Source organism: Hyperolius riggenbachi, chromosome 2, assembly GCF_040937935.1.
Source record: "Hyperolius riggenbachi isolate aHypRig1 chromosome 2, aHypRig1.pri, whole genome shotgun sequence".
NCBI classification, from domain to species: Eukaryota; Metazoa; Chordata; class Amphibia; order Anura; family Hyperoliidae; genus Hyperolius; species Hyperolius riggenbachi.
Window position 1 is genome coordinate 36,893,042 of NC_090647.1, and position 25,953 is coordinate 36,918,994.

The 25,953-nt window shown below is 45.2% G+C and overlaps 1 protein-coding gene across 9 annotated transcripts in view; it reads left to right on the forward strand.

The window, feature by feature from the left end:
- UVRAG (UV radiation resistance associated) overlaps positions 1–25,953 on the forward strand; it is a 300,947-nt gene that overhangs the window by 195,194 nt on the left and 79,800 nt on the right. For 8 of the 9 annotated variants that reach the window (XM_068266640.1, XM_068266642.1, XM_068266636.1 and 5 more), the window contains 5 exons: positions 11,685–11,802; positions 13,977–14,011; positions 15,385–15,546; positions 19,387–19,461; positions 22,072–22,157. In XM_068266640.1, the coding sequence (XP_068122741.1) occupies positions 11,685–11,802; positions 13,977–14,011; positions 15,385–15,546; positions 19,387–19,461; positions 22,072–22,157 (476 nt within the window). The remainder of the gene's footprint in view (positions 1–11,684; positions 11,803–13,976; positions 14,012–15,384; positions 15,547–19,386; positions 19,462–22,071; positions 22,158–25,953) is intronic. The other variant, XM_068266638.1, reaches the window with a different exon arrangement.

Consider the following 25,953-nt stretch of genomic DNA (forward strand, 5'->3'; position numbering starts at 1 on the left):
TACAGAATGAAAATCGCCCCACCAGGGGCTGAGATCTCCCCCTGCGCGGCATAGGAGGTTAAAGGGAATCTGAGGGGAGAGGGATAAGGAGGCTGACGTGTATTTCCTTTTAAACGATGCAGATTGCCTGGCTGTCCTGATGGGGGGTGATCGACTGTCATAGGCTGAAGCCTATGACAGCCGATCACAGTGATTGGCTGGCGGAGGGAGGGAGGAGGGCATGTAAAATGAAAAAATACACATTTTTATTATGAAAATAATCAGATAAATATTTGCCAAACAATAAACATGGGCTGCCCAGCCTCTGTTGCGGGGGTGGCCGATCAGACCCCACCAACAGAAAGAAAGCTCTGTTGGTGGGGAGAAAAGGGGGGGGGATCACTTGAGTGCTGAGTTGTGCGGCCCTGCAGCAAGGCCTTAAAGAGACACTGAAGCGAAAAGATATACAGTGGAGGAAATAATTATTTGACCCCTCACTGATTTTGTAAGTTTGTCCAATGACAAAGAAATGAAAAGTCTCAGAACAGTATCATTTCAATGGTAGGTTTATTTTAACAGTGGCAGATAGCACATCAAAAGGAAAATCGAAAAAATAACCTTAAATAAAAGATAGCAAATGATTTGCATTTCATTGAGTGAAATAAGTTTTGAACCCCTACCAACCATTAAGAGTTCTGGCTCCCACAGAGTGGTTAGACACTTCTACTCAATTAGACACCCTCATTAAGGACACCTGTCTTAACTAGTCACCTGTATAAAAGACACCTGTCCACAGAATCAATCAATCAAGCAGACTGCAAACTCTCCAACATGGGAAAGACCAAAGAGCTGTCCAAGGATGTCAGAGACAAAATTGTAGACCTGCACAAGGCTGGAATGGGCTACAAAACCATTAGCAAGAAGCTGGGAGAGAAGGTGACAACTGTTGGTCATTTTGTGCTCCTTCCATTTTCGAACAATCGCACCATCTATCGACCTCGCTCTGGGGCTCCACGCAAGATCTCACCTCGTGGGGTGTCAATGGTTCTGAGAAAGGTGAAAAAGCATCCTAGAACTACATGGGAGGAGTTAGGGAATGACCTCAAATTAGCAGGGACCACAGTCACCAAGAAAACCATTAGAAACACATTACACCGCAATGGATTAAAATCCTGCAGGGCTCGCAAGGTCCCCCTGCTCAAGAAGGCACATGTGCAGGCCCATCTGAAGTTTGCCAATGAACACCTGAATGATTCTGTGAGTGACTGGGAGAAGGTGCTGTGATCTGATGAGACCAAAATAGAGCTCTTTGGCATTAACTCAACTCGCTGTGTTTGGAGGAAGAAAAATGCTGCCTATGACCCCCAAAACACCGTCCCCACCGTCAAGCATGGGGGTGGAAACATTTTGCTTTGGGGGTGTTTTTCTGCTAAGGGCACAGGACAACTTAATCGCATTAACGGGAAAATGGACGGAGCCATGTATCGTGAAATCCTGAACGACAACCTCCTTCCCTCTGCCAGGAAACTGAAAATGGGTCGTGGATGGGTGTTCCAGCACGACAATGACCCAAAACATACAGCAAAGGCAACAAAGGAGTGGCTCAAGAAGAAGCACATCAAGGTCATGGAGTGGCCTAGTCAGTCTCCGGACCTTAATCCAATAGAAAACCTATGGAGGGAGCTCAAGCTCAGAGTTGCACAGAGACAGCCTCGAAGCCTTATGCTACGTACACACATGCGACAACGATCGTTCGTTGTTAACGACGAACGATCTTTTAATTGATGAAATAACGACCGGAGTAAAGTTAGTTCTAAAAAGTGTGTAACGATCACATCGTTAGAACGAACGTTACACCACGTAAAAGCACTTAATGCGCCTGCGCATGAAATTGTAAAGTTCCCTGGAGAAAAAGTGAAATGCGCATGTCCAGCCTGGTACAAACAATCGTTTCCAACGATGTACTACTTTTGCAAACGATCGTCGTTGGTTAACCACTTTACCCCCAGCGGTACGAATTTCTCCGCCCCTTTTTTCCCTCCTAAAAAACCAGGGACGGAGAAATCCGTACCTTCCGCGCTACCGCCGCTGTCCGTGCTCCCGCCGCTCGTGCGCGCGCACCCGCCGCTCGTGCACGCCGCCGCTCGCTCGCCCGGAGATCAATGAACGGGAAAATCCATTCCCGTTCGTTGATCTAGCCCCCGCAATGATCTGCTGCTTCTTTCAGAAACAGCGAGATCATTGTGAGTCTCCCAGCCTCCTACTGCTTCCTGTAAGCGTCCTTCCGGACGCTTACAGGTCGCATGTAAACACACTCTGTGGCCATCTTGTGGCCAAATAGTAAACTACACCCTAAAAGCATTTTACATAAACAAACATTACGTTTACACAATAAATTAACTCATTACCTCCCACACTCCCCAATTTTATTTTTTTTTGTAATTAAAAAAAAAAAAAAAAATACAATTAAAAAAAAAAAAACATAAATAGTTACCTTAGGGACTGAACTTTTTAAATATTTATGTCAAGAGGGTATAACACTGTTACTTTATAAACTGCGGGCTTGTAATTAGGGATGGATGCGAAACTGAAAAAAATGCACCTTTATTTCCAAATAAAATATTGTCGCCAAACATTGTGATAGGGACATAATTTAAATGGTTTTATAACCGGGACAAATGGGTTAATACATTTCATGGGTTTTAATTACAGTAGCATGCTTTATTTAAAAACTATAATGGCCGAAAACTGAAAAATAATAATTTTTTTCCCACATTTTTCCTATTTCCCCATTAAAACACATTTAGAATAAAATAATTCTTGGCATAATGTCCCACCTAAAGAAAGCCTAATTGGTGGCAAAAAAAACAAGATATAGTTCATTTCATTGGGATAAGTAATAATAAAGTTATAGACGAATGAATGGAAGGAGCGCTGAAAGGTGAAAATTGCTCTGGTGGTCAGGGGGTAAAACCCCTCAGTGGTGAAGTGGTTAAAATCCGCCGAGACAGAACTTTCTTTTGTAGCGATTTGGCTCGTTCGTCGTTAGACTTAATAGTCGGTGGTTCGTTTTTTGTAACGATCGTCGTTGGTAAAGATCGGGGAACGATCGTTACAAACGACTATAGTCGCATATGTGTACGCACCTTTAGGGATTTAGAGATGATCTGCAAAGAGGAGTGGACCAACATTCCTCCTAAAATGTGTGCAAACTTGGTAATCAATTACAAGAAACGTTTGACCTCTGTGCTTGCAAACAAGGGTTTTTCCACTAAGTATTAAAGAGTAACTGTCAGGCTGCAGAAGCTAATTTAAACCTCTATTCTCCTGTGTTAAACAGTTTAGAAGGAAGCCCAAAAGCCATTAGTGAAGATAAAAATCTCAGTTACCTTTGATGTGTGCTTATCTTAAAGGCTGTTATAGACCCATAAGGACGCAAGCCGCATACTAAACTGCAAAGCATTCTGGGGCCCTCCCCTCGGCTGCTAATGAGACGTTACAGGAGCTTCTAATCAGTCCAGCACGTAGCACTGATAAATCTCCGCGGGCAGAGTACACTGCAGGAGTCAGCTATTCCTAGCCACATGGCTCATTAATATTCACTGCACACTGTGTTGTTCAAGTAGGAGCTTATCTGTGATCAGGAAGCAGGCAGGACATGACGACACATTTGACAGAAAAACATGGAGCCTGCCATGAGCTGTCAGGAGCATCTATCTCTGCATATACTATATACAAATTCTGTGAAATCCAAACGTGGACAGTGAAATGCATATGTAATGTAAGTACAGCCAATCTTTAGCTACTGATATACGGTATGTGTTTATTTTCTCTGAGACCCTATACCTAACAGCTCCTCTTTAAGTCTTTTATTGTTAGAGGGTTCAAAAACTTATTTCACTCAATGAAATGCAAATCAGTTGCTATCTTTTATTTAAGGTTATTTTTTCGATTTTTCTTTTGCTGTGCTATCTGCCACTGTTAAAATAAACCTACCATTGAAATGATACTGTTCTGAGACTTTTCATTTCTTTGTCATTGGACAAACTTACAAAATCAGTGAGGTGTCAAATAATTATTTCCTCCACTGTATATGATATAATGAATTGGTTGTGTACTATGAATAATTACTAGAAGATTAGCAGCAAAGAAAATATTCTCATATTTTTATTTTCAGGTATATAGTGTTTTTTTCTAACATTGCATCATCATATAAAATGTGCAGATTACACAACATTCAGCATTCAAAATGATTCTTTCAGAGCAGTCTGTGAACTAATGACCTCTCCTCTGACAGAGAAAAAGTAAATAGTTAAAGAACAGTTGAGATAATAAAAGTCAGAAAACAGCCCTCTCCACGACTTTGAAAGTCGTAGAGATTAATGGCTTTTTTGTATAGAGATAACTGGAGTTTCTTAACCACCCTGGCGTTCTGATTAAATCGCCAGGGTGGCTGCGGGAGGGTTTTTTTCAAATAAAAAAAAAACTATTTCATGCAGCCAACTGAAAGTTGGCTGCATGAAAGCCCACTAGAGGGCGCTCCGGAGGCGATCTTCCGATCGTCTCCGGCGCCCAGAAAAAACAAGGAAGGCCGCAATGAGCGGCCTTCCTTGTTTTGCTTATATCGTCGCCATAGCGACGAGCGGAGTGACGTCATCGACGTCAGCCGACGTCCTGACGTCAGCCGCCTCCGATCCAGCCCTTAGCGCTGGCCGGAACTTTTTGTTCCGGCTGCGCAGGGCTCAGGCGGCTAGGGGGGCCCTCTTTCGCCGCTGCTCGCGGCGAATCGCCGCAGAGCGGCGGCGATCAGGCAGCACACGCGGCTGGCAAAGTGCCGGTTGCGTGTGCTGCACTTTATTTGATTAAAATCGGCCCAGCAGGGCCTGAGCGGCGACCTCCGGCGGTGTTGGACGAGCTCAGCTCGTCCAGACCGCTCAGGTGGTTAACTCTTCCTGTACTGGAAACAATTAGACTGATGTATCTGATCTTAATGTTTTATTTCTTAGCTGTACTACACATACAAATCATAATATCATAATTTTTTTTTTGCTTCAGTGTCTCTTTAAAGCTGCAGTGGCCAATTTAATTGAAAAATGGCCTGGTCTTAAGGGGGGATTAACACTGCGGTCCTCAAGTGGTTAAGCTGGCCGTACATTGTTCGATTCCCACTTCTACTATTCAAGAGATCCCTCTCTGATCAAATCTGAAATCCAAGAGAAACCTATTGTCGGGCCACAAACAGTTTCAGCATGAAATTTATTGAAAAGCGTGTTAGTGCCACCGCTGCCTGCCACCCCCCTCCTATGACCCGGACCCGTGCTCACATCTGACCCCATAAGGGGGTGTCTAGCGTCAGTATCAAGCGCCTGGGGGCAGTGCAGGAGAGCAGCTGACAGGCATTGAATTCACCCCCTGTCAGCTGCCCATCTGAAAGGGGCCTAAGGCCTGGGACCCACTAGCAGCACTTCTCTAAGCCTTTTCTATGACCCATAGAATTACTTTAGCAAGAGCTTTACAAATCACAAGTGCTTAGAAAAGCGCTGCTAGTGGGTCCCAGGCCCTCAGATTAGCTGCTGCCCACCTCCGCTTTACAAAGTACTTACAGCAGAAAAGCCTCATGTTAGCGTCAGTTGGAGCTGGTATGCAGTGTAACACTAGATGATGAGCTGAAGCCAGATTTAGCGTCATTAGTAGCTTGTTTCTGCCCTGCTTTGTGAATAGGAATTGCTGTAAAGTTTTTGGATAGTGCTGCAGGCATTTCCTCGCATGTAACGCTCTGTGCCGCCCATAGCACAGGATGTTATTGGGAAACTCGTAGTCAGCCTGCAGCCTGTGCCAATAATGTCAATGACTTGCCTTGTTCTGAGCTCTATAAACAATAGCTGTGGCCGTCGTTCCACACGCCTTGTTCTGCTGTGTGTCTCTGCTGTTGGTTTATTACGTTTGTTGAACAGAAGGATTCCTCCAATGTTCAGTGTCAACGCAAGCGCCCGTCCCACAGGACACTAGTGCATGCAGTGGCTAAGGATATGCAATGAGATGCAAAAAATTTTGAGTTGATGCAAGATTTTTGAAAGAGAATCCAAGGTGGGGTTATGACCATGCAATCCACGGACAGAGGCTGGGTCTGCCTATACTGCCCAGCCTCTGTTGCTATCTCATTCCCCCTAAGTTCCCCCTGCGATCTGCAATCCCCCATAAATCACAGCCGCGTTGTGCGGGCTGTGTTTACATCAGTACTGTCACTCTGCGTGCTCCCACCGCCTCCTGCATAGCTCCGCCTGGTCCCGCCCGCGTCCCTTCACTCCAATCAGCGGGGATGGAAGGGACGCGGGCGGGGACCGGAGCTATGCAGGAGGCAGGAGGAGCGGCAGACTGACAGTACAGAGATAAACACAGCCCGCTGTGACACGCTGCATATCGGCAGCGCGGCTGTGATTTATGGGGGATAGCAGAGCGCAGGGGGGGGCTTAGGGGGATTGAAATGGCAACAGAGGCTGGGCAGTATAGGCAGACCCAGCCTCTGTATGTAGATTGCATTGTCAGAACCCCACCTCGGGTTCTCTTTAAATTTTGTATGCAACTTGAACATGGACCAATCGACTTTTACCTCAGCAGGATTTGATTGGTTCATTTTCAAGCTGCATAAATTAGCATACAATATTTGCATAATGCAGCATCACCTTGAAATTATTTGCATCTCATTGTCCATCCCTAGTAGTGACGTCACAACTTGCGCTTGGTGTCACGTGGGATAGATGCTTACGGTGTCGCCGGATACCAGTGGAGGCAAGGATTTCTGCCGATGGGTTGGAGAACCTTTAACTCTGCCCCTGGTGGAGGACGGCAGTCACCTATACGTTTGGGGGACACCAGCTGGGAGTCAACCGGTCTTCGCGATATTGAACGCTGTTACCACCGCGCGCCCAATCTAGCCCTTGCGATCAATCCATTCCACTGTTTTCATGATCAAAAGATCGATTGAAGGTTGTGTCGTGGCACGGATTCTCTTACTCCATATTGCAGGCTCATAATTTTATCAAACCGAGAGGTCGGTAGGCTCCCAATATCTGGTAATGTATGGGCATCCTCTGTATGGTGGGGAGAAATGATTGAGGTGCTTACAGCTCGCATGTAGATCCTATGCAGCTAAACACTGAACTAATCAAAAACAGGAGATGCATGTCCTTGTGTAAGACCTGCATATGTAACGCCTGATCTGCTGCATGCTTGTTCAGGGTCTAAAAGTATAAAGAGGATCAGCAGGACAGCCAGGGAACTGGCAGTGCTTTAAAAGAAAATAAATACGGCAGCCTCCATATTAGCCAGTGCACACCAAAAAACACTAGTGTAAAAGGAAACGATTAGTGATTTTTTTATTTTATTTTTTTTTTTTTTTTTGCGGATCCGAGATGAAAAACTAACAAGTAACTTGTCTATATATCTTATCTAAAGTTTAGTTTACACAGCAAATCTAGCTGCAAACAGCTTCAACAGAATATGATTTCTTCCTGTGATACGAGGGCAGCCATGTTCTGTTTGTAAACATTACACACAGGCAAGCTGATCTGCATCTCCAGCCCTCAGCCTATGAAAACCTAATTCCCCATCTTCCCTCCTCCTCTTTGCCTCTGAAATCTCTGGCTAGTAACACCTCCTCCTGCCCAGACTGAGTTCCCATAAGCCCTTGCTACTGTCTAAAAATGACAAGGCACTCTGAAAAGCTGTGGGCGAGGCTTGTTTAGTTTATAGGGAATTAAGAGTATTAAAACAAAAACAAAGTATTTGGCTTGAGGAAAGCCCTATAAACAATATGAAAGGAACGCAATTATGCACTGAGTAAAATTTTTTATCTTGAATTTACTTTAAGGCGATTCTAGGCATGTGCCTAGTGATTTTTCTAATCCTGCCTGGTGATTTTGGAGCGTTTTGTGTAGTTTTCTATTTTTTGTTACACTTGAGATATAACTGAACAGCTTCTGTAACAAAAACACTTGGAAAATTGCTCTGATCTGGAGCTTTTCAGAGGGATTTTCCACTTTACTTAACATTGAGGCTGAAACGCCTCAGAAATCAGCAGAAATGCGGCAGGACCCACGTTTGCGTTTTGGGGAAAAAAGCACATTGCTTTGGTGTGCTCCATCCCATTCACATACATTAGTCAAGCGCTTTTTGAAGCGCCAGCATTTTAAAAAGAGCTCAGAGGCGCTCTTGGAGTGCATCAGCCCGATCTCTCACCTCGAGTTGCCGGCTCTCCTGCTAATCCTCTACCTCTAATACTTTTAGACGTAACCCTGAACAAGCATGCAGCAGATCAGGTAGCTCTGACAAGATTAGCCGCATGCTTGTTTCTGGTGTGATGCACACACTACTGCAGCCAAACAGATCAGCAGGGCTGTCAGGCAACTGGTGTTGTAAAGAAATAAATAGGGCAGCCTCCACATACCTCTCCCTACAGTTCTCCGCAGTTCTATTTGTCTAGTTAGACGAATAATTAGTAGGTTACCCTTTGGCGGGGAATGGAGCATCGGAGGAGGGAGGCGCGGGACATTACAGCTGCAGGGGGCTGATAGAGGCCTCAGTTAAGTGTCTGTTTTAGCTTTTTAAAATCGGAGAACCCCTTTAAATGTGATCGATATCTGCTGCTAGCCACCTAATTTTTTTTTTTCATGGGGAAATATTATCCCTTTTGTCTGTGATTTGTGGCCCGATTGTCAGGAGTGGAGAGATTAGAGGCGCAGGAATCAGACGCGAGCGCCGTCCTCGCAGCACAGGAAGGAGGGGAGTGCTTTACAATCCTGCTCTGTGTTCACAATCACATGCTTGGAGCTGAACTTGGATCACATGCCTCTGATTATCTGACAGCGTGGAACAGGCCTGGGGAAGAGATTCCTGATAACACAGGGCATCCTGTTACCATGTGACTCAGCGTGTGTCATTCAGGCAATTCTGTGATCCTCCCCCATCCCCTCCAGGGAGACCCTCCAGACCTGCATCCAAGTAAACATGGTCTGTTTATTGGGAAGTCACCTGGGTCATATCGGGTCACAGTGCACGCTTAGATTTAACAGTTGGGAATTGGTGGTTGTGTGAGATTTTTAACGTACACCTGTGGAGAGAGGGAAAAAAAAAAGTACTCCAAAGGGTCATCCTCCACCAGGCCACTTTAACTCTGGGGTCCCGAAAAAATTGTCAACAAGGGGTTGTTAACCGCTTGCGCCTGTGCTGCAGCTCAGAAGCGATTGGGCTCTGCTGAGACAGCCTGAGCAGATAAGTTGTACACCGCAGACACAGTGCATCGGGGGCGGGGGGGGGGGGGGGCTCCTCGCTGAATCTGCCTGGGGGAGAAGGGTGGGGGAAGCCTCTGTGGTCCAGTTGGCTTCCCTCTCCAGGTTAAAGGCTTACTTACTTTAACCTCTTCAGCCCATTGGTTGTGTTCCCCTTGTGGACGAGAGGAATTTTCACATTTCTGCACTCCTCCTATTTATTCTCCAATAACTTTATCACTACTTATCAAATCTAATTGATACTTTTTTTTTTTTCTGGACTAATTAGGCTTTTTACAGGTTTTTTTTATTTTGCTGTGATTTTAATGCAAGTCAATGGAAGTGTTTTTATAAAACGAAAACGACCACCAAGATGCTCACCAGTGTGCCCGGGCCCTAACAGCTAATATTGTATGCATGGGGAATAGTGCACACACACTGTAGATCAGCAAACACTGCAGTTAATGAGCTTCTTTCAACACAAGCATAGCAGGATGTAAGGAAGGATATGGATGCTCCGCCCACTATTTCTAACCCTAACACACAATTACTCAATGACCAAGTTTGTGAGCTTTGCGGTCTTTGGCATCAATAATTTGCATTGAAATGCAACAAATCTGATTGACAGTTTGCAGCTCCGCCCCATTTTCTGAATTTAAACCCCAGTGACCCAATGACCAACTGTACCAGGTTTGGGGCATCTGCTATTAACAGTGCAAGAATGGCAGCAATTAAAGCGGAATATAACCCTGCATTTCAACTTTGCTCTAAAACATTATTTACAGTATATTATATGCAACCAGCATTTTTTTTTTTTACTAGACCAGCATTGGAAGGGTTACACAGGGCTTTAAAGTCCCTGGAGATTTCTGCAGACCATTCCGAACTTGAGTTAGATACTTTTTGTTTACAAATATGTGTTTATTGTGACTCATCTCTCTCACTGAGAAGGAGCTTGGAGGACAGCCAAAGAGATGTATCTATTGATAAACAGTTACACACTAACTAAATAGAATGTAACTATCTGAATGTCTGCACGAACTTAAAACCTCTGTGTTTAACCCTTCCAATGCTGGTCTAGTAAAAAAAAAATGCTTTTTGCATATAATATGCTGTAAATAATGTTTTAGAGCAAAGTTGAAATGCAGGGTTATATTCCGCTTTAAATATTCCCCTTGAAAAACAATAGGTGAATTTTAATTGGCTTTTGTAGGCTCCACCCACTTTGTAAGAAGTGCTGCAGTTTAGATTTTCCCAGTGAAATTTGTATTTGTCTCCGCCCACTTTTTTGGTTATGGGGATAAAAAAAAAAAGTATCCTGTACATTATTCCAGGTAATGTACTATGCGTGTGTCAAATTTCATTCAAATCCGTTCTGCGTGATCGAGTAACAAACATCCAAACTTTCACATTTGTAATGATAGTGATACAGATATATATATTTCAGCATTGCGAGTGTATTGCTTTATTGGTCAGTGCCCATTTTATGCACAGAGTAAAGTTCACAAAGACTTTAAAGCGGATCCTAAATGAAAAACTAACTATAACAAGTAACTTGTCTATATATCTTATCTAAAGTTTGTATAGTTTACACAGCAAATCTAGCTGCAAACGGCTTCAACAGTTTATGATTATTTATTCCTGTGAAACGAGTGGCCATGTTTTGTTAGTCACATTACACACAGGCAAGCTGCAACTGCATCTCCAGCCCTCAGCTCACTCCCCTCTCCTACTCCTGTTATTGCCTGAGGAAGCCGGATTATACCTGCGAAACACGTTGCATTGTATTCTGGAGTATGTGAATAAATTTGTATGTGTTTGAAAATTGACAGTTCTATGTCTGCTTCAGGGGAGGTAAGTCCACCACTGCCTCCCTAGAAATTGTAAAGGTTTTTAACAATTTTTATCCTGTTGGCGCCTCTGTTTACCTTATCTGCGATACACGAGCCAAAGCTCCTGTACAAAATCGGATACCTAAAGAAAGGGAAGCCTGAGGATCCTATGGTGGCTCCCCTCGGTGGTCTGCTGTTCCCCATCTCTGAGCGCCACCCCCCTCCTCCAAGATTGGCGACAAGGCATTGCCGCTAATCCTATCAGGGCCGTGCGGCTCCGCTTCTGCATTCATTGCTGTGCGTAAGAAGCTCGAGTCTTCCCACGCATGCGCTGTAGCACGGAGCCGCAGCTTCTAATGCATGGCCATAAATGCGGAAGAGGAGCAGCTTTGGCAGGACATGGAGGGGGCTGTGCTTAGCAACAGGGACACTGCGGACCACCGAGGGAAGCATCAATAGGATCCCGAGGCTTCCCTCTATGCAGAGTAATTTCTGATTTTTGAACCCGAGCTTCAGCTGATGTATGACGATTCAGCTGATGATGCCTGTACGTTCTTGGGAGATATGACATCAGGTCAGCTTCCTAATATTTGTGGTTTATTTACAGAGACGCCTTCGTCACCTGCGGAGCATTGCGGCGAGGAACATCGTTAGCCGGCATGGATACCGCCTGCTGGACACATACTTCACTCTACACCTATGCAACGACTCCAAAATCCTCAGAGGTATTTAACCGAGCACATCGACTTCTACAGATAGTCCAGTATGGATTCAGGCTACCACACCAGCATCAAAATGCAAACCATTCAGTTTATTGCTTCATCAGCACGTATGTAATGACAATTGTTTTGGGGCCGCGGCGGGTCCCCTTCTTCAGAATGTGCAGACAAACAATACACCACAAGATGCTCATAACATACCCTAGGGTGGGTATCCACCAATGGCAGTCAAAAATATAGACCCTCCCCCTTTCTTCATACATCGCAGGTATACTTACAGGTCAACAAAGTGTCACGTAGCCTTGCCTAATGTAGAACACGTACAACAATCCTGTTATCTATATCACATATTCCATATGCATCAATCTGGGTCATATTCATACTCCCATTATCCGTGGATGATACAAATTACATTGCCCTCACCTTACCTGAGGCTGTCAATCCGTCTCGGGGAGGCGGAGCCATGTCCCCATTCAAACCTAACATGGCTCCGCCTCCCCAAGAACAGAGTGACAGCCCCAGGCAAATTTATGGATCGAATCAGCCATATTTTGAATGCAGAAATCGACCAGTGTATGGGTCCCTTTAGCAGGAGTTTTGGATATTTATCTAGTGTGCTGCTTTTGTATTTCTTTTATCATCTTTCCAAGTGGGTTGAATTTCACTTCTGTATCTATTGAGTACAGGAGTATTATGTATGGGCAGATCGACCAAGGGACAGATCTCTCTCAGATCATATCTGATCAGAGAGAGATCTGTCGGCCGCCCATACACTGCAGTCTGATTGCTTTTAGCATGAAATGACACCTCTGCCGCTGTCCCCCCAAATGGTAATGTCCCCTTGTATTGTAATGTCACCTGCTCCAACAGCTATGTAGCTACTCCCGGTCACAACCGCTGCTTCTCCGAGAGCCGCCGACACACAGCCGCCACGTATGTCACGTGGCATGTGTGACTGACGGTGAGTTTGGGCCAATTTGGATCCATTTATGAATGACCCATCCTACATGATGCTGCATCTTTCGATCTAACCCCGTAGGACTTTTGGAACTGGGCTGTCATGTCCTTGGAGGCTCTTGGTGCCTTGGGTGTGATCGCCGTGTGTCATCATAATTATGTGAATTGTTCTATGACACACAAGTTTGCTTTCTTAAAACGGAAAGTATTTGTGATAATTCAGGTTGGAGTGAGCTCCGAGATGTATCCCACAATGCATCACTGCTGAAATAGGCAAATGGTCCTCTGTTGTCCTTGGAAGCTAAACACACCTCCAGAACCGCTGGAATGCAATGATGTCCGCTTGTAATTAGTACAGAGCCATAATCAACATGCATAAAGACTGTTTCGGATTGTTTGATCCTCATCAGTGCATGGCATGGATTAATTAGGCTCTATGGAGTAGGGCTTGTAACACCGAGAGGTACAGACTAACCAGCAAGCTCATGGTGACCCAGAACTCATTGGAGTGTGTAAGGGACTACAATGGTCCTAAAAGCCCCCTTACTAAAATGCATGGAAAACAAGTTTGCTCTCTTAAAGAGAACCCGAGGTGGGTTTGAAGAATGTTATCTGCATACAGAGGCTGGATCTGCCTATACAGCCCAGCCTCTGTTGCTATCCCAAGCCCCCCTAAGGTCCCCCTGCACTCTGCAATCCCTCATAAATCACAGCCACGCTGCTGACAAACAGCTTGTCAGAGCTGGCTGTGTTTATCTCTATAGTGTCAGTCTTCTGCTCTCCCCGCCTCCTGCAGAACTCCAGTCCCCGCCTGCATCCCTTCCCTCCCTGCTGATTGGAGGGAAGGGACGGGGGCAGGGACCGGAGCTATGCAGGAAGCGGGGAAGCAGCTGAGACTGATACTACAGATGTAAACACAGCCTCACAGCACGGCTGTGATTTATGAGGGATTGCAGAGTGCAGGGGGACCTTAGTGGGGTTTGGGATGGCAACAGAGGCTGGGCTGTATAGGCAGATCCAGCCTCTGTATGCAGATAATATTCTTTAAACACACCTCGGGTTCTCTTTAAAACAGAAAGCTGACCACACCTCCAGATCTGCTGGAATGCAATGAAGTACTTTGTACTTTACAGCTCTCTCAGCAGCTGTTTAGGGTACCCCTTTTTCCTGTTTGCATTGTGACCAAATTTGTGATTGCATTTTTGTTTTCTTTTTCCCCCTAGAGTTTTACAAGAGTGAAGTGGTGAAAGACTCTCTGGTAAGATACTGATATATAATCAGACTTCCTGTGATCATTTTCTTGCTAGTGTGGTAGTCCATTCTTAATCTATAGAGCATAGGTGAGGTTGTGTGGAACAGGCACGAGCTCCAGCATATGAATTCCAAATTCTGATTAACCCACGCTCTGTCTAGGTGCCGGGAGCTCTATGCAGAGTATTGCCCGTAGCGGGAACTCTTACTCACCTCCCGGGGGATCCAGACGTCTGTAGCCGTTCTCCTTCCTGTCCTCACCGGCTCTGAATCACTCTGGTAAGATAGTCGTCACCGATCTCACCAGACAGTTACACCGCCACCTGGTGGACAGAGGTAAAATTGACGCTCTGGAGCACAGGGAATCAGAGCAGGTGCTGCTGCAAAGACTCTGGTAGCATGATTTTTTCCCCAGTTTTAGCATCTGAAAAGTTTTTTTAAAAGACCCTAAAATCCAGTAATAATCGGGGGGTTAAGGTGCAGGAGGGCAGTTAACGGACCCTTGTCGCCGCCCACTGCCGATGACCTGCACGTTGCGTTCTTTCTCTCCAATGCTTCCTCCTTCAAACCTGGACAGAGGAAGTATTGGAGTGACTTAGGTCGCGATGAAACACGACGTGCAGTGCAACAGCTATAGGCCGTGTCAAGGGTAAGTAAAGAGGAACTCCAGTGAAAATTATGTAATAAAAAAGTGCTTCATTTTTACAATAATTATATATAAATGATTTAGTCAGTGTTGGCCCGTTGTTAAATCTTTCCACTCCCTGATTTACATTGTGACATTTATCACATGGTGACATTTTTACTGCTGGCGGGTGATGTCACTGGAAGGAGATGCCGCTTGCTTTCTTGGCAGATGTAAACAGCTGTAAACCGCTATTTCCCACAATGCAATGAGGTTTACAGACAGGAAACTGCCAGGACCATGGTCCTCACATTTTCCTGTGGGAGGGGTTTCACCACAATATCAGCCATACAGGGCACCCTGATGATCCATTTGAGAAAAGTAATAGGATTTCTCACGTAAAAGGGGGGTATCCGCTACTGATTGGGATGAAGTTCAATTCTTGGTCACGGTTTCTCTTTAACTGCCCTCCTGCCGCAGCCTGCAACTTCTAATCACAATTTGGAATCCGTGTGGCGGAGTAGGGAGGATAAATGAGATGCAAATATTTCCGAGCTCATGCAGTATAATGTATGTTTGTATGCAAATTTATGAAACTTGAAAATGGACCAATCAAATCCCACTAAGTTTTTTTAAGTGATTGGTCCATGTTCAAGCTGCATAAATGTACAAAGCCCCGGCGCTGTATGAGGTGACGACCATTTCTCCAATCTGCTCTTCTTCTGATTGCCGTGCTTTAACCTTTCATATTCTAGAATCCCACGTGGAGGAGTCTCGACTTTGGATTGATGCCGGATCGATTGGACACCTCTGTGTCGTGTTTTGTCGTCAAGATATGGGGTGGGAGAAGCGATGACTTCCAGCTGTTAATTGAATGGAAAGTGAATCTGGATGGGCTGAAATATTTAGGCCCGCAGGTGAGGGGTGACTGGCGTTCTGTTTATTTCCCTTCTTAAAGTGAACCCAGAGTGATTGTGATGTGGAGGATACACCATATTTGTTTCCATTTAAACAATACCAGTTGCCTGGCAGCCCTGCTGATCTATTTAGCTGCAGTAGTGTCTAAATCGCACCAGAAAAAAAAACATGCAGCTAATCTTGTCAGGTCTGACAATCGTGTCAGAAACACCTGATCTGCTGCATGCTTGTTCAGGGGCTGTGGCTGAAAGTATTAGAGGCAGAGAATCAGCAGGGCTGCCAGGCAACTGGCAATACTTAAAAGGAAATAAATATGGCAGCCCCCATATTACACTCACCTCGGGTTCACTTTAAACCATATACCAATTTTGTACTTCTCTCTGCTGAAACAATCAACTGTATGAAGTCTTCCTCCCTACTATAAAATCTCCATTGTGATTGGTTAGTGCTACTTTTTGCCCATTGATGTGGAATTCATTTGTGCATCTTCCTTTTTGAACATAATCACAATTTTTATTTTCACGCTGATGATGTCATCTCAGCACCTCTAGCCCATGGACAGGAAACCGATATGGTTGGTTGTGGTGCAAAATCCTTGTTCTATCTTGTATAGTTTTTGAGACCTGATTGGGTGTTCTCCTTGTCTAGAGAAAAAAAGCATCTTCAAAACAGAAGTACAGATTGGTGAACCAGAACTCATACTGGTAGGAGTATGTAAGGGGCTGAAAAGGACCAAAAAACCCTCTTACTAAAATGCTATGCAAAACAGAAATGTGCCTTCTTAAAGGGGAACTGAAGAGAGAGGTATATGGAGGCTGTCCTGTTTATTTCCTTTTAATCAATACCAGTTGCCTGGCAGCCCTGCTGGTCTATTTCTCTGCAGTAGTATCTGATTAAAACCAGAAACAAGCATGCAGCTAGTCTTGTCAGATCAGACTTATAAGTCTGAATCACTGAAACACCTGATCTGTTGCATGCTTGTTCAGGGGCTATGGCTAATAGTATTAGAGGCAGAGGATCAGCAGGGCTGCCAGGCAACTGGTATTGTCTAAAAGGAAATAAACATGACAGCCTCCATATACCTCTCTCTTCAGTTCCCCTTTAAAACAGTAGGTATTTGTGATTACCGTATATTCCGGCATATAAGACCACTGGGCGTATAAGATGACCCCCCCCCCCCCCCCCCCAACGTTTCCAGTTAAAATATAGAGTTTTGGATATACTTGCCGTAAAAGACTACCAATCTCTCTGCATCCTCCATCCACCTGTCCTACCCCTGATAACCAACCCCTTTGTACATCACAATACATCACATCAAAACGATTGTATCATAAAAGATTTATCATAGGACATCATAAGTAAATAAATGAATATACATCATAAATATAAAAGATTTACTAAATAAAAGATACCGGTAGTAGCAACTGGCATTACCGGATGTTGCAGTCATCCGGGGAAAGGCACAGAGATTGCGCTGTGCTGGCAAAGCGGGGATCAATTACTCCATCGCTGTACCGTGTGCTGGAGTCATCGAGGAAACTTTGCAGGCGTCGGGCTCTCAGTTTTTAGTTAGTCTCCAGCAATCCAGTGGGCATATTGCAAACAGCTGCTCACGTGGGTAATAGAGCTGCTTCCTGGTTGCGGGTCACCTGACCGGTGACATGTGCGCTCCACAATAGTGTGTTCCACCGGCAATCTCTTCCAGCATAAGCACACATGGCACCAGTGGAGCGCACACGTCACCGGTCAGGTGACCCGCAACCAGGAAGCTGCTCTATTACCCACGTGAGCGGCTGTTCGCAATATGCCATCTGGATTGCTGGAGAGCCCGATGACAGCAGCACCCGGTACCCCAATTTACAGGCCAGCCTAGCACATGTGCTGACACCCGGCGTATAAGAAGACCCTCGACTTTTCAGGGGTTAAAAAGTCGTCTTATACGCCACATGGAGTGAGCTTATGAGATTTCCCACAATGCGTTACTGCTGAATTGTTCAGAGCTACAATAATCTAACATGCTTACATGTTACATACATTTTGAATTGGGTGAGCCTCATCAGTGCATGGCATGGATTAATGTGGCTCTATGTTGTAGGACTTAAAACACCCAGGCCCATATGCAATTCCCTTTTTCACCTGAGTTTTCTCCTAGGTGACATTTGCACAACATGTAAATAAAATGCCTTTTAAAGAGACACTGAAGCCTCCTTTTAAATCACGTTTTTATTTTAAAAACCTCTTAAGTATGTTTGCCCAACCTGCGGCTGTAATCTAACTAAATCCCCCCAAACTCCCCTCGCAAAATCCACAACTTTCTTGGTCGTGGATTTTGCTGCCCCGGGAGGCAGAGCTTTCCGCTGCAGCTCTGCCTCCATGCGCATCTATCAGCACGTATTTCCGCCCTTCCCCCCCACCCCTCTCAGTGAAGGAAGACTGAGAGGGGCGGAGGCGGAGATGCGCCCTTATAGACGCGTGTAGAGGCAGAGCTGCAGCTGAAAGCTCTGCCTCTCACGGAAGCGCTCCCTGCACTGTGCCCCTGGGAGTTTGAGGGATTTAGTTAGATTTCAGCCACGGGGATGCAGCGTTTTAGTTAGGGCAATAATATTACAGAGGTTTTTGCAATAAAAAGCTGAATTTTTGGAAACTTCAGATTCTCTAAGTCTCCAACAAGCAAAAAAAAATTCAAAATAATTTTCATAGTACTTTTTCACCTACTTTTTGGTACTTTTTTCATTACAAAGTGCTAAAGAGTTGTTTTAAATCGAAGATGAAAAATGATCACCTAGGAGAGAACTCAGGAGAAAAAGTGAATTGCATATGGCCCCCAGAGTTACAGATTGCCCATCAATCGAGCCACATAATTCATGCTATGCACTGATGAGGACCGACAAGTCTGAAACAGTCTGTATGCATGTTGGATTATTGCGGCACTATACAATTAACAAATTGACACATCATCGCATTCCAGCGGTTCTGGAGGTGTGTTTAGCTTTTAGCATGGGCTTCAACGGTGGAGAGGTGCGCAGGTAGGTGAGTGGCTCTTTCACACGGGGCTGGCTGATGCTAGTCCTCTCTCCTCAGTGTGCCGGGCCAACTCAAACTTCATGGGGATGTTATAGCTCTGACTGTCAGGGACTACACAGGGATGATTTGCATATTTCAGTAGTGATGCATTGTGGGACACCTCAAAACTCTCAGACTTGAATAATTGCCAATACCTTCTGTTTTAAGAAGGCACTTTTCTGTTAAGTGCTAATCTAAATTTTTGTAGCACTAACCCAGGCATAGGCAAACTCGGCCCTCCAGCTGTTACGGAACTACAAGTCCCACAATGCATTTGTCTTTATGAGTCATGACTGTGGCTGTCAGATTCCTGCAATGCATTGTGGGACTTGTAGTTCTGTAACAGCTGGAGGGCTGAGTTTGCCCATGCCTGCACTAACCAAACACAATGGCCTCAATTCACTAAGCTTTATCAAACACTTTAGCAAACCTTTGATAATTTACCTCATGGGTTAAAACTAATTTTGAATTCACTAAGGTGTTATATTTTTATTAAATGTTTGATCGATAAAACATTCGATAAACATATAACACCTTAGTGAATTCAAAATTAGATTTTACCCATGAGGTAAATTATCAAACGTTTGCTAAAGTGTTTGATAAAGCTTAGTGAATTGAGGCCAATGAGTATCCCCCTTACTGCAGTGGGATGTGGGGATTATATCTGCGTAAACATGGCGGAATCTAAAAACCTTCCCCATTCTATACCTGACCCAACTTACCTGTTCATTTTCTTCTGCACAAAATGTAATCTCATTTGGCTTCTGTTCTTTTAGATACGTGCCGGGAACACCAATGAGATCATTTTTGGTCTGAACGATGGCTATTATGGGGCGTCCTTTGAGAGTAAGGTGAGTGGTGTGTGCTGAATGTTAGCGGTGTGGTACCCTTTATCTCATCTCTGTGTCAGACGGACAGGATAACCACATGCACATGCCTTGGCTAGTCAGTGTGGAAGTATTGTTTTGATATCGTGGATACATACATGAACTAAAAGGCATCAAACAAATGACAGCGCTCATAGGCTGCAACTGAATTGTAGACCAACAGAGGCATGCAGAGCCCCACAGGGCTAAATACATGCCTTGAATGCAAATCATGTACTAGTCCTAATCTATAATTTGAATGCAAATTGATGCACATGGATGCAGCTAGCCATAAGTATACTTACATGAGTTTTGTACAGCAGGAGACATTGGCAACGCTTCCAAACAGAAGCTGCACCCGAATTGACTACATGCAATAGATGTGCAGAGCCGTGGGGAAGTTAGTAGGGAATAATTAATGCACATATTATTTATACTGAAGCCAATGTCCTCCTTTGCTGTACCTGTTTTGAATGCATGTTGTGTATTTTAGTTCACAATTGTGGAGCTCTGCACATCTATTGCAGGTAGTCCATTCGGGTGCAGCTTCTGTTTGGAAGCGCTGCCAATGTCTCCTGCTGTACAAAACTCATGAAGAAAAAGGCGCCTGGAAAAAAGGGCGTGTTGGGTTGCTGTTAGTGCATTATTGCAGAAATTTGTGATATTCTCCTACTGGCTTTCAATAGTAAAATATCGGTAATCTGAACAGATGTTTTGCTATGGCTAAACCTATCCCTACTCTCACACAGAACCCTGTACTACTGATGCTTAACCTGAACTCCCCCCTGGTGCCACCAAACCCCTCCCCCATACCTATACCTTAAAGGAAACCTACTGAGAAGGATATGGATTTTTCCTTTTAAAATAATACCAGTTCCCAGACCCTCCTGCTGATCCCGTGTCTCTAATACTTTTAACCACATTCCCTGGACAAGCATACAGATCAGGTGCTCTGACTGAAGTCAGACTGGATTAGCTGCATGCTTGTTTCAGGTGTGTGATTCAGCCACTACTGCAGCCAAAAAGATCAGCAGGGCTGCCAGGCAACTGTTGTTGTTTAAAATAAAAATCCAAATCCCTTTCAGTTTAGGTTCACTTTAACCGCCCTGCCGCAGTGCAAAGAAAGTTCATTCTGGCGCCCAGAGGTGCCACCCGATTAGTAGAAAAGGAAGTAAAATTCTCTACTCCCACTATGCAATGCTGCAATTTGCATATCGCAGCTCAGCTTTGAATCCCAGCTCAAACCAATAAACCAGTAAGAAGTCTCTGGGCAAGGCTCCCTAATGATCCTGGTCGTCCGTGGTGTGCCCTTTAGTGGCTGCAGCCCGGAAGTGCTTTGAGTCTGCCAGAAGCAAAGCACAATAGAAATGTCATTTTGTCTTGTTTGAACAAGGTGATCAAATCCACAGGGAAATCCGTCCCTTCTAAAGGGGCCCATACACCTAACGATTTTCCCACCGATATACAGCAGATTCGATCACTGTTATCGAATCTGCTGTGAAATCGTTGCGTAGACACTGACAGAACGATCGATTTCCGTCCTAAATCAATCGTTCCCGGCGATCCGTCCGTGCGGAAGATTTTGCTTGATCGCCGGAGGGTCGGGAGTGGGTTGATAGCGGCGTTCGAATGCCGGGCGACCGACGCTAGCTGCAATACATTACCTGTTCCGCCGGTGCGTGACCCCTGGTCTCCGCTGTCTTCTTCTCCGCGCTGGGCTCAGAGTACGGCTGGCTTCACTGAACTTCCTGTCCCGGCAGGAAGTTTAAACAGTAGAGCGCCCTTCGGACAGGAAGTTCAGTGAAGACAGCGGAGACTCGCGCTGGCTGGAGCAGGTACTGTATGCGGGGGGTGGCGGCAGCAGCATCACAGATTGTGATCGGTTTCATGCTGAAATCGATTCACAATCTGTTTGCAGTAAAGGCAGCCATACGATCCCTCTCTGATCAGATTCGATCAGATAGGGATCTGTCAGTTGGTCGATCTGATGGCAAATCGACCAGTGTATACTTTTACTAGGCTACCTTAAAACCAGAAATAGTCAAAGAGTTGCTAATAATTCCAGCTTGCATACAGAATAAATGCAAATTGTATGTAGGAAGGAGACATCACAGGATGACTCAGCCGGACGCCGCCTGCCGTCCGTGTCAACCACCCATAAGTCATAGCACTCTAAATCCCATCCTCCTGTCTACATGTAAACTGAGATAGGGGGCGCTGTTGAAGAGACTTGAGAAGGTTCTCTATACTTTCCCTGCTTCTATCAGCCTGATGCAGCAGAGCTCTCTAATGCCATTGATGTAACTCTTTATGGTTAAGGGCTCTGCCTCTGACACGGGAGACCAGGGTTTGAATCTGGGCTCTACCTGTTCTGTAAGCTGCACCTATTCAGTAGGAGACCTTGGCCAAGACTCCCTAACACTGCTACTGCCTATAGAGCGCATCCTAGTGGCTGCAGCTCTGGTGCTTTGAGTCCGCCAGGAGAAAAGTGCAATGTTAATGTTCTTTGTCTTGTGTGTCTTGTTCTACTTTATTTGGTGTAGTACTGAGGCAGGTAAACATCAGTCACCGGTCACTGTGTCTTCTTTTTTGCAGAGCAATACGGAGTCAAGCAGGAACAGCCACCTGCAGGTGGAGCAGAACGCCGTACGCAGCTCCTATGGAGTCTTCTCACTGCTCAGGTACATGCTGGTAATCACCGGGCAAGGCATCTGTTTATAAAGCATGAACATGATCCGCAGAAGACCGTAATGCTTCAAGTGTTTGTGTTTTGATAGGAACTGCAGTGAAAATAACGTAATGAATGAAATTGTGTATATACAGTGGGTTGCAAAAGTATTAGACCCCCTCGAAGTTTTCCACATTTTGTCACATTACTGCCACAAACATGCATCAATGTTATTGGAATTCCACGTGAAAGACCAATACAAAGTGGTGTACATGTGAGAAGTGGAACGAAAATCATACATCATTCCAAACATTTTTTACAAATCAATAACTGCAAAGTGGGGTGTGCGTAATTATTCGGCCCCCTGAGTCAATATTTTGTAGAACCACCTTTTGCTGCAATTACAGCTGCCAGTCTTTTAGGGTATGTCTCTACCAGCTTTGCACATCTAGAGACTGAAATCCTTGCCCATTCTTCTTTGCAAAACAGCTCAAGCTCAGTCAGATTAGATGGACAGCGTTTGTGAACAGCAGTTTTCAGATCTTGCCACAGATTCTCGATTGGATTTAGATCTGGACTTTGACTGGGCCATTCTAACACATGAATATGTTTTGTTTTAAACCATTCCATTGTTGCCCTGGCTTTATGTTTAGGGTCGTTGTCCTGCTGGAAGGTGAACCTCCGCCCTAGTCTCAAGTCTTTTACAGTCTCCAAGAGGTTTTCTTCCAAGTTTGCCTTGTATTTGGCTCCATCCATCTTCCCATCAACTCTGACCAGCTTCCCTGTCCCTGCTGAAGAGATGCACCCCTCGAGCATGATGCTGCCACCACCATATTTGACAGTTGGGATGGTGTGTTCAGAGTGATGTGCAGTGTTACTTTACCGCCACACATAGCGTTTTACATTTTGGCCACAAAGTTCCATTTTGGTCTCATCTGACCAGAGCACCTTCTTCCACATGGTTGCTGTGTCCCCCACATGGCTTGTGGCAAACTACAAACGGGACTTCTTATGCTTTTCTGTTAACAATGGCTTTCTTCTTGCCATTCTTCCATAAAGGCCAACTTTGTACAGTGCATGACTAATAGTTGTCCTATGGACAGATCCCCCCACCTGAGCTGTAGATCTCTGCAGCTCGTCCAGAATCACCATGGGCCTCTTGACTGCATTTCTGATCAGCACTCTCCTTGTTCGGCCTGTGAGTTTAGGTGGACGGCCTTGTCTTGGTAGGTGTACAGTTGTGCCATACTCCTTCCATTTCTGAATGATCGCTTGAACAGTGCTCTGTGGGATGTTCAAGGCTTTGGAAAACTTTGTAGCCTAAACCTGCTTTAAATTTCTCAATAACTTGATCCCTGACCTGTCTGGTGTGTTCTTTGGACTTCATGGGGTTGTTGCTCCCAATATTCTCTTAGACAACCTCTGAGGCCGTCACAGAGCAGCTGTATTTGTACTGACATTAGATTACACACAGGTGTACTCTATTTAGTCATTAGCACTCATCAGGCAATGTCTATAGGCAACTGACTGCACTCAGATCAAAGGGGGCCGAATAATTATGCACACACCACTTTACAGTTATTTATTTTTAAAAAATGTTTGGAATGATGTATGATTTTCGTTCCACTTCTCACATGTACACCACTTTGGATTGGTCTTTCATGTGGAATTCCAATAAAATTGATTCATGTTTGTGGCAGTAATGTGACAAAATGTGGAAAACTTCATGGGGGCCGAATACTATATGTTACTACAGCATTGCGATCTGTATTCCGTTGCAAATGTGCTGTTTGCAGCATTTTCTGAGTGATTACACTTGAAGGAATGCTGCAAGATTGCACTTAGTGAAATGTAAACAAACTGAAAACGCGTTTTTGATTGCTAGTTGGGGCCAGCCCATAATACAATTTAGGTTACTTGAGCTTACTTTAACCCTCTGGCAGATAATCCCGACACTGTATCGGGGTGAAAAAAGATGCCCATTTAGATAATCCCGATACAGTGTCGGGGTAAAAAAAAAAAGTTTCCCAGCACTTTACCATGGGTTGCCCTGGTACAGGGTGCACAGTCCCCTTTCTCCGGACAGTCCCCAGTGTCTCTGATGCCTTCTGGTCAGGACGAGCCTTCAGATCCCGCCCTCCGATCCCGTCCTCTGGTCCCCTCCGGTTCGCATCTCTTTCCGCATCTCTTTCCGCGTCCCTCCACCCTCTTGTGCCCTCCGATCCTCTCCTCTGGGCCTTCCGATCACGTCCTCTGGGCCACCGATCCTGTCCTCTGGGCCACCGATCCCGTCCTCTGGTCCCCTCCGGTCCCTCCGGTCCCTTTCGCGTCTCCTTCCTCCTCTCCTTTAGCCACACGCAATGACGTCGCACGTGAAGTCGACGCTAGGGGGCGCGGCGGTAAATTTGAATTTGTATTGGATTGAATACACATGTATCCAATCCAATACTCAGTAAAAAATAACAAGTTTGAACAAGTTTGAAACAGTATAAATAAAATGACACATAGGAAAAAAAACAACACCATTTGCTGTTTGGATTTTGCTGGTGACACTTGCACTGATATTTCTGCTGATTTTTCTGGTTTTGACCCTTGCTTGGACTATCGACTATTCTATCGACTGCCGCCTGGATTTGACCCTTGCTTTTGGATAACGACGACGCTTTGATTGCCACCTGGATTGACCCTTGCTCCGAATAACGACTACGTTTTTTCTGCCGCCTGCCCTGTAATGGCTTCCAGCTCCCGTAGACGCCTCTCCCCGCGAACCCTGATGCAGGAGTTTGATGACAGCGAGGATGAGCAGCTGTTATTCTCAGACTCAAGTGACAGCTATGTGGCGAACATGTCATCATCTGACTCAGAGTCTGACAGCGATGACTTCACCGAAGAGGTTGAGAGCATCCGCACATGGATCGCTAAAGACCCTACCCAGAATAATCCTGCCCCCCCGCGATTCCCATTTACAGGCGAACCCGGCCAAAAAGTTCCCTGTGATCCTAACCCCCTGGCCTATTTGAAACTTTTTTTGGACGAGGCCATAATCCAAATTATAGTGGAGGAGACCAACCGCTATGCGGAACAGCAGCCTGGTCCATTCAGGAGGTTTGCTAGGGGAAAAAGGTGGGAACCAGTCACCCAGGATGATATATGGCTATTCCTGGCCATCCTCTTCCTCCAAGGGGTTGTGGGGAAACCCCGCCAGACATCATATTGGAGCACCAACCGACTGATTGCTACACCTTTTTTTGCAACTGTCATGTCAGAAAACAGATTTAGCCTCATCATGAAAAACCTGCATTTCATGAATAATGAGACCTTTGATGAGGCCACCCATCCTGCCCCCAAACTGTGGAAGATCTACGACCTATTTCAAATGGTCATACGCAAATTTCAGTCCGTGTATGTTCCAGAAAGAGACGTTAGCGTAGATGAAAGCCTAATGGCGTATAAGGGGAGACTTGCCTGGAAACCGTATATCTCTTCCAAGCGTGCCAGATTTGGGATAAAATCGTTCCTATTGTGCGAATCTAATTCCGGATATATTTGGAATGCCATTATATACACTGGCAAAGGCACACAATTTGACCCCAGCTACAGCCAGTTTGGCCTTGCATCTGCCTCTGTCCTCTCCCTCATTTCACCGCTTCTTGGTCAGGGATATTGCCTGACCACAGATAATTACTACACCTCCCCTGAACTATATGAACACCTCATCAGACACAAGACTGATTCATATGGCACTGTCCGGCCTAACCGTCGCAATCTGCCATCAGCCTTTTCAGCCCAGAAGCTGAAGCCAGGGGAAA